At 38.1% G+C, this 13056-nt stretch overlaps 1 protein-coding gene across 1 annotated transcript in view; it reads left to right on the top strand.

Annotated features, from left to right (window-relative positions):
• GPC3 (glypican 3) overlaps positions 1-13056 on the top strand; it is a 456600-nt gene that overhangs the window by 297905 nt on the left and 145639 nt on the right. Inside the window, exon 4 of the mRNA XM_054577034.1 lies at positions 8415-8548. Coding sequence (XP_054433009.1) covers positions 8415-8548 — 134 coding nt within the window. The remainder of the gene's footprint in view (positions 1-8414; positions 8549-13056) is intronic.

Genomic DNA, 13056 nt, shown 5'->3' with positions numbered 1-13056 from the left:
GATGAGCTGGGACTGAAACAGGTCTCCTGACTCCAAATTTCTGTGGTCCTTTCACCATATTGTAGTGCTGTAGTTCAACTTAACAGTGGACCAGTCTGCAGGATGTAAGTTCCTTTTTTTGGATTGCAATTTATTTAAACAGCCGGCTTGAATGAAATGTTCAAATAATGGCACCTAATTTCTTAAAATATCTTGATTCATAATACATTACAGATTACTAGTGAAGTTTCATTTTAATGGTCAGGCAATTGATGAGTCACAGCAAAAGGTCTGTGGGGGGAAAACACTTACATTGTAACCAGATCTGTTCATTATCCTCTGTGCTCTATATCTAGGTCAATCAATAGCTAATTAATGATGATGTGCTTCCTGAAGTACTACAGGGTTATAAATTAATTTAATGCTCATATGCATATTTTCTGCAGGGAAAAAATGAATGAAAAATGCCTGCCATGCCCATCTCATTTTAAGAAAATGTATGTAATGATTACAAGCATATAATAGGAATGGTTTGCCCAGCCAAATGTTTGTTCATTTCTGTTAATCAGTATTCATTTGAGCTACTTTCATGCAGTTTGTGAAAGCAATGCAAACAGTTGAGTAGTGTGGCAGATTTAAATCAGTAATAAAAGCCCTGGGGAAATTAACAAGACAAAACATTAACCACAGACTAAACATTAACATATATTACCATTTTTATTATACCTGTAGAATTGTTAAATGGGCATGGTTACTACTATTAAAAAGTTTTTCTTGTATATTACATCATTTTGATGTATATTTTGTTTTAAAACTTTTAAGATTTAATTAAATGAAATTGAACAACAGTATAATAGAAAATTCAACAGAATGAACTGAAGTTCATGATTTCATTTTAACTGGAAACCTATGGAATTCCCACCCCACCCCATTCCAGCACACTCCTATACTGAAAACAAATGCCACAGGCTGCAGTCCTCCACAGTGGATCCCAGGATCAGAATTGATATTTAAATTGCATAACCTTAGAGAACATTTTAATTTTAATTCTTCAGGGCCCTAATGAGTCTATCAATGATTAAACACTAAATTTATACAAGTTATTTAGCAACAGTTCTCAGAAAAGCACTCCTTGGGACCACAATAAACAGCTGGATTCTAGCAGGAAAGTTATATAATTAATATAACTGAAAAGGCCCTCTAGAGGTTCTCAAGTCTTGGTGGCCTCTGGTGCAGCTCTTTTGAGGGAAGGAGTTGTGCTCATCATGGAGTACAATTCAGTAAGAAAGCCATCTTCCTCTCAAAAGCTGTAACATTTTCGAGGACAATATGTTCATGTGACTGTTCTGGTGCTACAGACTCACTAATGGGAATGTTTCTCTTTCTGCCTCTGCTTCTTCCTTCCTTCCACCTCCTTTTCCTATTGCAGATGTGGGAGACATTTATGCTTCCATCGATTATTTTATTTGATCCTCTCACTACACTCAGGTAGGGCAGGCATATGGGCCGTGTAAGTTAAAACACACACACACATTTTATATACTTCTTGAGAAAAAAATGGAAAGCCTTTCATTCACCTGATTTGTAAATCATTAGTAAAATAAATCTATTAGGGCTCATTTAGAGTGGGAGAGAGTCAGAGGTACACTTTAATGTGATAGCTCCCTCCCACCCCCATTTTCATATCTTTTTGGCTATAATGACTAAAGGCTTAAAGGCATTTTGGTAGCCATAGGTTTAACTTGGAATGTCCATTTGGGAGGGAACTGTAAAGCATATACTCAGTCCAGATATCAAATTAGACCTGGGTTTGATTGTAATAATTACAGATTTTGCAGTTGATGCAAGAATCTGACTTCAGAAGCTATGGTCCAGGATCAACCTGCAAGCAGCAAGGAGGACCTACTTGGGGAGCCACCTCTTCCACAGAACTTGACATCCAGTGCTTTAATATGGTTAACTCACTCTTACCTGGCAGGTTACATTTAAATCACTCCACTAGAAATAGTGCCTGTAACTTGTTATAACTGTATGTCAGTTTTCTGTCTATCTTTAATAACTAGACCTTCTTTGAAGTATGTTTCTAAATTCTGCCTAATTAGTACTCTTCTCCATTTATGGATGAGATATCTAGAGAACTTCAGAGCTTGGTTGCAACCAATATTGGGAAGGCCCAGAGCCTCTCCTTTAGACAGAAATCTAGCTTGGGGGTGGGAGAATAAAAACACAGAAAGATAGACATTGAAGTCAGATTTGGGCTTCGACCCCAGCTCAACCATTTACTAGCACTGTGGCTTTGCTTAAGTTCCTTAACTTTGTAAGCCTCAGTTTCCCTATCTCCAAATTGGGGTTAATAGATACCTGCTCTGTATGACTCAGAGGATTGTTGTAGGACTCTCTGGAGAGAATGGAGAATGGACGTAGATGTTACTTGTAAAGCATGAGACTGCATTAAGGTACCATGTTGGAAATGTGAAGTATTGGTAATGTTGAGAAGTTTACAATATACTGTAGATTCTTTTTCTCTGCTAGCTATCCAGAGGGAAAGATCAAGTCTGAGGTTTGTCACCTGAGAGCTCCCAGAACCAACTGCAAATGGGGGCCTGAGAAAGAATACAGTTAGATTTTAACCAGTGGAGTATATACATTTCTTTACATGTCAATTATGGGTTGCATGTTTGAATTACATCAAAGCAAGTGCTTTGCATGGTTTCAAAAATCTTTGGTAACATATTCTATTTGGAAAGTAATCTGCCCCTCCTGCTTTTTTTCAAGATCCTCGAATAAAATATGTACTTCAAATTTCACATCCTCCTCTTTTGTATGAAACTAGAGTTACAGGTGGAGTCAAAACAAAACCCAGGGGGAAGGGGTGTATGGTAGTAAAGGGTAAAAGGGGCCAATATATGGTGACAAAAGGTGATTTGACTTTGGGTGGTGGGCACATAATGCAATATGTACAGACCATGTATCATGAGGAAAAAATGAAATCCTGTTATGTGTGAGAGGTAGAATGGGGTTGTAGGCTAGGTCTCTTGATGTTTAGTCTGTGGGGCTCTTCACTATACCTTGTTGGGTCCCAGCAGTGTGTTCTCCTCATGTATGTACAAAGCCAGTGCTTCTAGAGCCTGGTTAGAAAAGAATGGTACTAAGGTTACCAGAATGATCTGCTGGCCTGGATGTGGTGAGAGACCCTGCCTTCTTATGTTTCAAGTCTTATAACACTTCATAGCACTTTTGCTTTCCCTGCCACAGGTTCTGGCACATGAAAAAAGGCACCATTAGCAATCACAGTTTATGGAAAACAAAAAGGTTTTATATCCCAGGTCTATTGATAGAGACACTCACCTGTTCAATAAATTTCACTTCAACTAAGTAAATTAAAGGTAGCAGCATCCTTGACTAGGTACATTAGTCAGTAAAAGTAAATTGGATTGCACTTCTTATTTAAGAGTCTGAAAGTCTTAGGCAGGATACGGATTTCTAAAATGCCACTTGGGAGGCTGGCGTCTTCAGCAAGTGCAACTGCAGATTGACACACAGGTCTCCTGGCACAGTGTGACGTTTCCCGAGTGTGAAGATGAAAGGACCTCTTTAATGTGAACACTGCATCTCTTTGTAAATTAGGTTTTCTTTTCATGCCCACTTCTCAAAATAAAATCATAATATTCACCTAAATCTCACACAGTGTGGAAGTGAAAGATGTGAGGAGAAGGACCCAAAGGTGGGGAGGGGGTGACCTTTGATAAATTCTTTGTATATGCCAGGAATTTGCTTCATGGTAAATTTGTGGAAGAAAATGTAGCTTTTCTGATAAGATGTGGTGAATTGTAGATTTCAGGTGGGGGAGTGGGGTGTTGGCAGGACACCATTGTTTGCCCCTTACCCTACACAGACCCTTGGAAAGTCAGCTCCTTAATGCCACATTGGGTGACGGGAAGAAAGGTCAGGCTGCAGCCTGCCTACATTCTCATTTTGTCTTAACCTTCCTACTTTTATCTCAGCTGCCCCCTCTCCAGTAGGCTGAGACAGTAGTCTTGCTGTGGCCCAAATAGTGTTCACTGATAGGAAGGGCAGACATTCAGTGGGAAAGGAGATTTCCCGGCTGTGAGTTGCAAGTAGACAAGTTACTGTGAAAGATGAGTGAAAAATTTCTATTTCAGTGCCAGATTTGGACTAGGTGTTGCTCAAGAGAATGTGTCGTGTCCTCCTGAACATGCTAAGATTGCTTCAGTCCTGAAGGAATATACTCTCACATTGATGTATATTCACAAAATAATAAATATATATTTATGGAACAAAAATCAAGGTTATGTTCTATGAATGTTTCCCCTGCAGTTTAATAATGTAAAGCCATATATGTCTAAGGATATAATTTTCTGATGCACAGTCTACCCTAAGCTATTTGTATGTGCACTGTGTGCTTTGGAAGTGATTGGAACTTAACTTCTCAGTCCATTCAGGCAGGGCTCTAGCCCAGCAATTTTCAACTGCTGTACCACAAGAATTTGTAAAACGTGCAATACCTGAGTATTTAGTCAAGGGCACTGACCTCTTTTCCCTTAGCTTGTCAAATTAAAAAAAATGACAACAGTAAACACAATAGCCATCTGTTATGAATGAATCAAAACTATACCTATTTTTTTTTTGTCAGATTGGCAAAAAAAATCTAGTTTTTGGTGTGGTGCAGAATTTTAACAACTAGTTTATGTGTGCCTTGAGATCACAAAGATTGAAAATTGCAACCCTACCCTAAAGCACCCTACCAGACTGCTACCAGTTAGGGCAAATTCAGAGAATACAGATTCCTCATTTAAAATTAGTATTAACCCAAGTCAAATAGCATTACATAAGCACATCTGAAAAATTCAGTATCATCCATTCCAAAGCCAAATGGAATACAGTTGACCTGTGAACAATGTGGGGGTTGGGGCAATGACTTCCTCTTGTGCAGTTGAAAATCTGTGTATAACTTTTGACTCCCCCAAAAGTAAATCACTAATAGTCTACTGTGGACTAGAAGTCTTACCAAAAACATAAACAGTTAACACATATTTTGTGTATATATATATATATATATATATATATATATATATATGTATATATATATATATATATGTATGTATTTTATTGTATTCTTACAATGAAGTAAGCTAGAGAAAATATTGTTTAAGAAAATCATGAAAGAATATAAGACAGACACAGGTTCAATTCCTAGTCTAGGGCACATGCCTAGGTTGTGGAACAAGTCCCCAGTAGGGAGCACACAAGGGGCAACCACGCATTGATGTTTCTCTCCCTCTCTTTCTCCCTCCCTTCCCCTCTGTAGAAATAAATAAATAAAATCTTTAAAATAAACAAATAATTGGATTTCTTTTTTAAAAAGAAGATACGCTTATAGTGTATATTTATTGGAAAAAAAATCCACATATAAGTGGATCCACATAGTTCAAATGTGTGTTGTTCAAGGATCAACTGTATTTTTTTTTTATTTTAGAGAAAGGGGAAGGGCAGGAGATAAAGAGGGAGAGAAACATTGATGTGTGACAGAAACATTGATCATGCACCCCAACTGAGGACCGAACCTGCAACCCAGGCATCTGTCCTGACCGGGAGTCAAACTGGCAACATTTCAGTTTGCAGGACAACGCCCAATCCACAGAGCCACACTGACCAGGGCAAGAGTCCTGTATTTTAAAGCGTCTGCAACCTTTGTTTCATTCTCATTAAGATAAACTATTGAGAATAGCTAGTATGAGTATTAGACTCTAGGTGTTGTCTTTCATAAATGGAGGTTATGTACCACTGATTCTAGATTTTTTCTAATTCAATAATTTATTTATATATGAAAAACTTTCCCAAGTTATACAGGCTAAATGCCATTTATGCCCTTATAAAGAGAGAAATAATTTAGTAGATATTACCTTGATCATCTTGAGAAATCCAGAAGCTAGGGTTACCTATCAATAGAATGGTGCACTAGTCCTGATATTACGAAGTTCCTTCCATTCACTTCAATTGATTCACCATTACTGAGTGCTAACAGTGTGCAGAATCCATTCAGAATTCTCTGGAGGTACAGAAGTAACAAAGGTATAATCCCTGACTTAATGAGGTATTTTGAATATTTTTCCTAAAGTATACAATCTATACATTCACCTGGGTTGTATTGACTATGTTTTTGAGGACTGAGAATTCCCCCCATTAGCCAAAAAACATAAATACATAACACGGAGGCACAGACAGCAGTATGGTGATAACAAGAGGGAAAGGGGTGGGGGCTGGGTGGAGGTGGGCAAAGCAGGGGAAATGGCGACTGAAAGAGACTTTGCTTGGGGCAATGGGCACATGGTGCAGTGTGCAGATGATGTTTTGTTGATTTGTACACTTGAAACCTGTATGGTTTTGTGAATTTTGTGAACCAATGCCACTCTGATAAATTAAATTAAAAATATAGAATGTAAAGAACTGGAAATCAAACATTGTCTTTAGTGAAGTGATATTGCATAAGCTTTGAAGTCTGACAAATTGGCTCAAAATTAGATTGAATCCACTGCCCATTTGCTTTAGGCAAGTCACTTAATCTGCCTGAGCCTCAAATTCCTCCCCTATAGAATGGGAATGATATCATTTAGCACAGTATCTGGCACAGGGGAGACATATGGTAATATTTATACTTATTTTTTACTTTATTTTTGTTTACCCCATTACAGATATCCCCATCCCCCCCTTTTGCCCATTGATCCTTTGCCCTCACAATCCCTTCCCTCTGGCCATTGCCACACTGTTGTCTGTATTTATGGGTTATGCATATATATTTATACTTTTTCATATAGAAGTTTAATTAGGCTTCTAAAAGTGAAAATATATGAAACCTACAAATAATTTAACCAAATCATTTAGAATTGAGAAAGATAGCTGGTGCCATTTTTTATCATTGCTGTATAAGTGTAAAAGAGCTAAGCTTTAGAGGGAGGCATCCAATAAGTACTTTTAAAGGAACAAATTAATGGAGAAAGGAAAGGAGAAAGAAAGAGAGGCAGTTAGGTAGAGAAGGAGGGGGAAAGAGCAACAGGGAAAGAAGGTGAACTCTGTAAAGTACCTACAAAGTCTGTCCAGAAGGTATCCATCCATGCAATATGAAAAATAGACATTTATTGAAGAAGATACAAGACACATTGTACATAGGACAAGGATGCCTCAGTCCCCTTCAAAGTAGACACCTTGGGACCGCACACAGTTCTCCCAATCGCCGTCAGCTGCCCCCATCGTATTTTCCTGAATCTCAGTGACGGTCTGAAATCTCTTCCCTTTCAGTGGTGATTTTAGTTTTGGGAAAAGCCAGAAGTCGCAGGGTGACAAATCTGAACTGTTGAAGGGCTGAGTCACCTGGGTGATTTGATGTTTCACCAAAAACTCTGCATGAGACATGGTGCATGAGCTGGTGTGTTGTGATAAAGCTGCCAATCAGCAGCTGCCCATAGCTGCGGCCTTCTAAATCATCCAAATAATTTCCACATATGAATGTTCAAACTTCATGCAAAATTTGATGCAGATTCATTGCTCTACTTGCTCAGTCATTTTAAATGTGACCGCCACACAGTACACGTGCTCACTCAATGGTGTCTACTGCCCCCACTGACTAGTACAGTGAAATTTTCGTCATTCACACACGCACATTCCAGTCCACTCTCCTTGGTCGCCAGGCTACATCAGTGTCACACAAACCATTCTCGTTATGTTAACAATGGTTGAACTTTTTCTGGACAAACCTCATATATTCTTTAATACTCTCAATCCTGACCTTATTCAATGATATGTGATTTATAGCTAATGATACTGGCTATTGATTGGTGGGCTTGCCTTCTTCCTTCCCTTGGGCATTTTTAGGAAAGCCAAATGAGCAACTACATTAACATCTTTCAGAATACTCTAGCTTAGGTCTTATAACAAAATGCTCGTAAGAATGGGGACCACTCTGTGCATGGGAGGCTGCTCTTTTATTAACAGAATCCTCTACACATCTCCACACACCCCCTCATCTCCTGCACTGGTTCTTCCTAAATTTTCAATGCCTACTTGTGAATTTCTTTATACGTATAAATACCAAATGCCACTAAAAGGTATCAATGGCATAAATCCTGTGTAGGGGGTCCTCTCAAATGTGCATTTCACTATAGAAAAAAAAATGCATGTTTTTTCTTAGGGAATCTCTGAATATGCTGCGCTCAGAGTGTCCCCACCCTAAGTCTTCAGTCTTCTTTTCCACAGATGGTCCTTTCCCTTAAAAGCGTATCACCTTTTTGGACCCAGTAACAGCTTCATTCTGCTTTTTAAAAAGAAATTGGGGAAGAAATTGAAGTGTGTTTCAGAATTTGTTTCTACTATAATATATTTGAAAGTATCATATAATTATACTGCATTTCTTTTTCTAGATTGGCAAGCTATGTGCCCATTCTCAACAACGTCAATATAGATCTGCGTATTATCCCGAGGATCTGTTTATTGACAAGAAGGTATTAAAAGTTGCTCATGTAGAACATGAAGAAACCTTATCCAGTCGAAGAAGGTGAGAGGTTTTTTGTTTTGTTTTTTTCCTCTCTATTTTAGTATACAATTAGCAATTGTATTTTAAGGTCAAAAACCACTGGAGTGAAAATTCTTAAATACATGTTATTTAGTCATTCCAAGTAGAGTGTTTGGTTAATTAAATTCTGTCATCTATCCATGTTAAAGAAAAAAAATTGTATTATATCCAAGCCATATTTACATGTAAATTTATCATATATAAATATTCAGTACAGCAAGACAGGGTGGTATGGGCTTCTCTATTCAAGATTTTTATTGATAAAACATTTTTTTGTTATGATTTGGTTTCACAATGCCATGGTTTGGTTTGTGGCTTTTCCCATTATTAGTAGTGAGTCCAGGATGAGCTCACCAGAGATAAAATGGCAAGCACACTCATTCATATACGCATTGTACACTCTACACTCTCTTTTAAGAATGATAAAATGCAGGATTCAATTCTTATTTATTAAGAGAGCAGGCAAGGGACTATATTAAAGTTTGTTTCTTACTCTCTTCATTCCTCCTCACCACATCCAGATTCTCTCCTTTCCTGTTCTTGTTTCATGTTTACAAATAAGGGATAGAAATTTGATAGGAAGCCCAACACAGATCTAGGAGAACTGCCTTACCCCAAAGCAGTGCACTTGTAGCCAATCCTGCCACTGGCTCAAAAATAGCTAGACCTGAGTTCTACTTCCTCATGACTTTGAAGACATAGGGAGATATTGGCCTACAGATGGAAAATGAAGAGATGAAATAAGTAACATCTCAGATTTGGGGTAAATTCTTCCATTCATATCCATTTACTACAGGAGGTTTTGAAATGGTAGTCTCCAGTCATATGTGATATATAGTTCAGGGTGAGAAAAGGCAATGAGGCTGCTTGAGAGACGGTCCTTCAAAGTAGCATGTCAGGAAGGCCCGTTTTCTTTTCTTTTATTGATTTCCAAACTAATGAATGCCTAGTTTCCCTGTAACAGCAATTTTCACGTGTGATTCTAGGACCCAAGGAGTCCCAGAAACCCTTTCATTAGGTCATTGTGATCTGCATTTGCTAATTACATATTTGTGTGAAGCTGGCTTTTGTTTATATACTTCAACCAAAACAACATAGTGCAACAGAGTAAATGCAGAAGCCAATGGGAGAATTAATCTGTCTCCTATTAAGACAGGCAGTATTTTGCAAAAATGCATAAACAGTATCACTTTACAGCCCTGGATGTTGTGGCTCAATTGGCTGGGCATCGTCCACAGAGTGAAAGGTCTCTGATTCAATTCCTGGTCAGGGCAGCTGCCAGAATTGCAGGTTTGGTTTTCATTCGGGGTGTGTAGAAGAGGCAGCTGATTGATGTGTCTCTCTCACATCAATATATCCCTCTCCTTTTTCCTTCCGTCCCCTCTCTCTAGAAATAAACAAATAAAATCTTTAAAAAAAAAACAATGTTACTCTTCATTAAAATGTTATTTATGTTAACATATAATGTCTCATTATTATTAGTTTAAAATTAATAATTAAAATATGTTCTGTGTTTTAATATATAAAGCAGTAGATATGCATTATATAAACAAAAGTTCTTTGGGGTTCTCAACAATTTGGGGTGTTAAAGGGTTGTATCAGTTATCTAGTGCTGTATAACAAACTATCCAAAAATAGTGCTTTAAACCCCAAAAATTCATTATCTCAGTTACTGTCAGGAATTTGGGAACTGCTTAGCTAAGTGGTTCTGAATCTCTAAAGATATTTCAATCAAGATGTTGCCTGGGGCTGGCAGTCATCTGAAGTGTTGACTTAGGCTGGAGGATCTACTTTCAAGGTGGCTCACTTACACATTTAGCAAGTTAGTGCTGGTTGTTAGAAGGAAGCTTTAGTTCTTCACTACATGGACCTCATGAGTATCCTCACATCATGGCTCCTGGCTTAGGAGAGTGATCCTAATAAGTGATCCATGGAAAAGAGCAAGAAGAAAGCTGTTGTGTCTTTTATGACCCCGTCTCAGAAGTTGACATACTCTCAATTTGGACAGGCTTGGTTTGTTAAAAGTGAGTCACATATTCTAGTCCACAGTAAAGGAGGAGGGTAATTAACCTCCACCTCTTGAAGGGAATAATATCAAGGAATTTGTGGGTATCTTTAAAAACCACCACAGGTTCCTGGCACCGAAATATTTGGGAACTGTTTCCCTATACCATTGCGTTCTTTGGCAAGTTTTTGTTTTTCTAAGAGGACAAAATTAGGCCATTTTTCCAGGCCCTCTTTAGCCCCTGACTGTCCTTTGTCTGTTGTGTGCCATTGATTTCACTCTTTCCAAACCACCTGAGGAATTAATCTGTAATTGATCTTTAACTGGTAGAAACCACTTGCACATTAGATTGAAGCAAATATTCTATATAGTAGTATGCATTAATTATGTATGATTAAAATATAAATTATAAGTGTAATATACTTGTAAATATAATAATGTATATTTATGTTATATTTATATCATTATATAAATGAATTTTAGGAAACACCTATTATGTGCCAGAATATATACTGGGCACTGAAAATCAAGACACAGTCTCTGCTTTCGAAATCAGTGGAATGTGAAAATGGACTTAAATGCAAATAATTCCAAAACAGTTTTGTAAGTGCAAAAGAATGTCCAGAATATATAGAAGCCACCTATGGGGAAAGAGAGATCCTCTCTGCCCAGGGAGTTACAGTGAAAGTGTCATGGAGGAGGTGGAATATGGATTTGTAACAGAATCACATGCAGAGCTTTTTCAAAGTTAACATTAACCCAGTCCCATTTTGAGATTATCCTGTCAACCTGAATACAATTTTGAGTAAATAAGAGATTCATCGAGGCCCTGCTGCCATAGCTTTTATCTTGCTCTGTGGAGGGCCAGGGAGGATTCTGTGGGTGTTGATACCTCCAAGGGAAAAAAGAAATTGATAAATGGGTTCTTGACTTGGCACCAAGATTTGGCACTTTATTTATATTCATTTTTGAACTTGTTGTTAACCTCAAAAGAAAAGAAAAGATAGTAAGAAAAATTCCAAAATCTGTTGACTGTAGTAAGTGGTAGTCAGGCAGGGCTCCTTTGGATGTTGGAAACATGAGCCTGACCCATGATGCTTCTCGTCTTTTTAGTAAAATGAAGCATTACAGTCTGATGTGGAGCCATTCTTTGTGAATTCTCTGGCAGAATAAGAAAACAAAACAGCAAGAAGGTGTCTGATTTCATTTAACTCCCTCAAATAGGCATTGTAAACCCTCTTAAGGAAAGGAGAGAATTGGGGATTAAGATGATCTCTGGCTAAATGTACTGCCCCCTGCAATCTGATGTTATTGGAGGGCTTGTTTTGGCAGCGTTAGTACCTTTGTAAATTTCTCAGTATGTTATGCACAGCATTTTACACTATCCAGAAAAATGTCTGTGCCTTCAGCACCCCTCACACCCATGCCCAAGCTCCATCCTCTGTGGTTAAAAATATGATAATTGGAAAGAAACCCTATTGTAGTATTCATTCTGTAGAGGTTGTGAGCAAGCTGTCTGAATCTGATTATGAGTTGAAAAGCCCATTGCCTTATTAAAAATAACAACACAAAAAGAAATGCAGGATTCCTTTGGTAGCATTCAGAAGTCATGTGCTTGTTTCGTCTGCCCCCAACTGGGTAGTTTGCAACATACAACTAAACTTAGAAATACCTTAGTTCAATTTAAAGGCAATTTTGATATTCAACTGGTGGCCTATGTATGAGACTGCATCTTTTTAAGGTATAAATATTTAAAATATCTGTCATCAGATTTAAAACAGTGAGGATAGGACAAGATGTACAATAGCACATTCAGAATAGAAGAAATGAGATTCTCATAGCCCTCTTCAACTCTAATATTTTCAGCATGTCTCAGATGTCAGCCTTTGAATGTCTCTCTCACTTCTCTTAGGATACTGTTTACTTTGTTATTTGCATATCCCCCATAAAGTTTGGTAGAATACATGAGCAATATCTTTCCCTTTTCTAAATGTATATACCAAGTTTCTGGCCCAACTGCTGACCTGTGAGAAAGTCACACAGTCCCTCCACCCTTGTGAAATTACATCTGTGTATTCCAGCCGCCTTCTTCCTGTACTCTCCCTCCTCCCCTTTCCCTCTGACTTGTTCTATAGGGGCAATGGATTAGGTGACACTAGTAAATGACCTAGAAAGAAAAGAACAAAAGCTGAGCTCAGCTCCCTGGTCCAAATCAATGCAGACTCCCACTCCCTCTCAGATTGTTGCTGTGGTTTGGCTAGGCAGCTTTGTCAGTTCAGTAGTGCTTTCCTCCCTCTGAACAAAACAACAAAGTATGTCCTGAGTGAATCAATGAGTTTCGGGTCTGGTACAAGTCATTCTACTCTAAATTGGACTCTACTTCTTTCAACATTTGTCAACACCATGTATATGCTATGCATTGTATAAGGATTAGGCTCTGATGAATAGGAGGAACTCCTCCTAGCCTAGTTAGGAAGACAGACGC

This window comes from Pteronotus mesoamericanus, unplaced genomic scaffold (assembly GCF_021234165.1).
Source record: "Pteronotus mesoamericanus isolate MK-2021 breed Mesoamerican mustached bat unplaced genomic scaffold, CSHL_Meso_final contig_40, whole genome shotgun sequence".
Lineage (NCBI taxonomy): Eukaryota > Metazoa > Chordata > Mammalia > Chiroptera > Mormoopidae > Pteronotus > Pteronotus mesoamericanus.
Note: the sequence above shows the minus strand (reverse complement) of the source record. Positions and strands in the feature narration are given on the sequence as shown.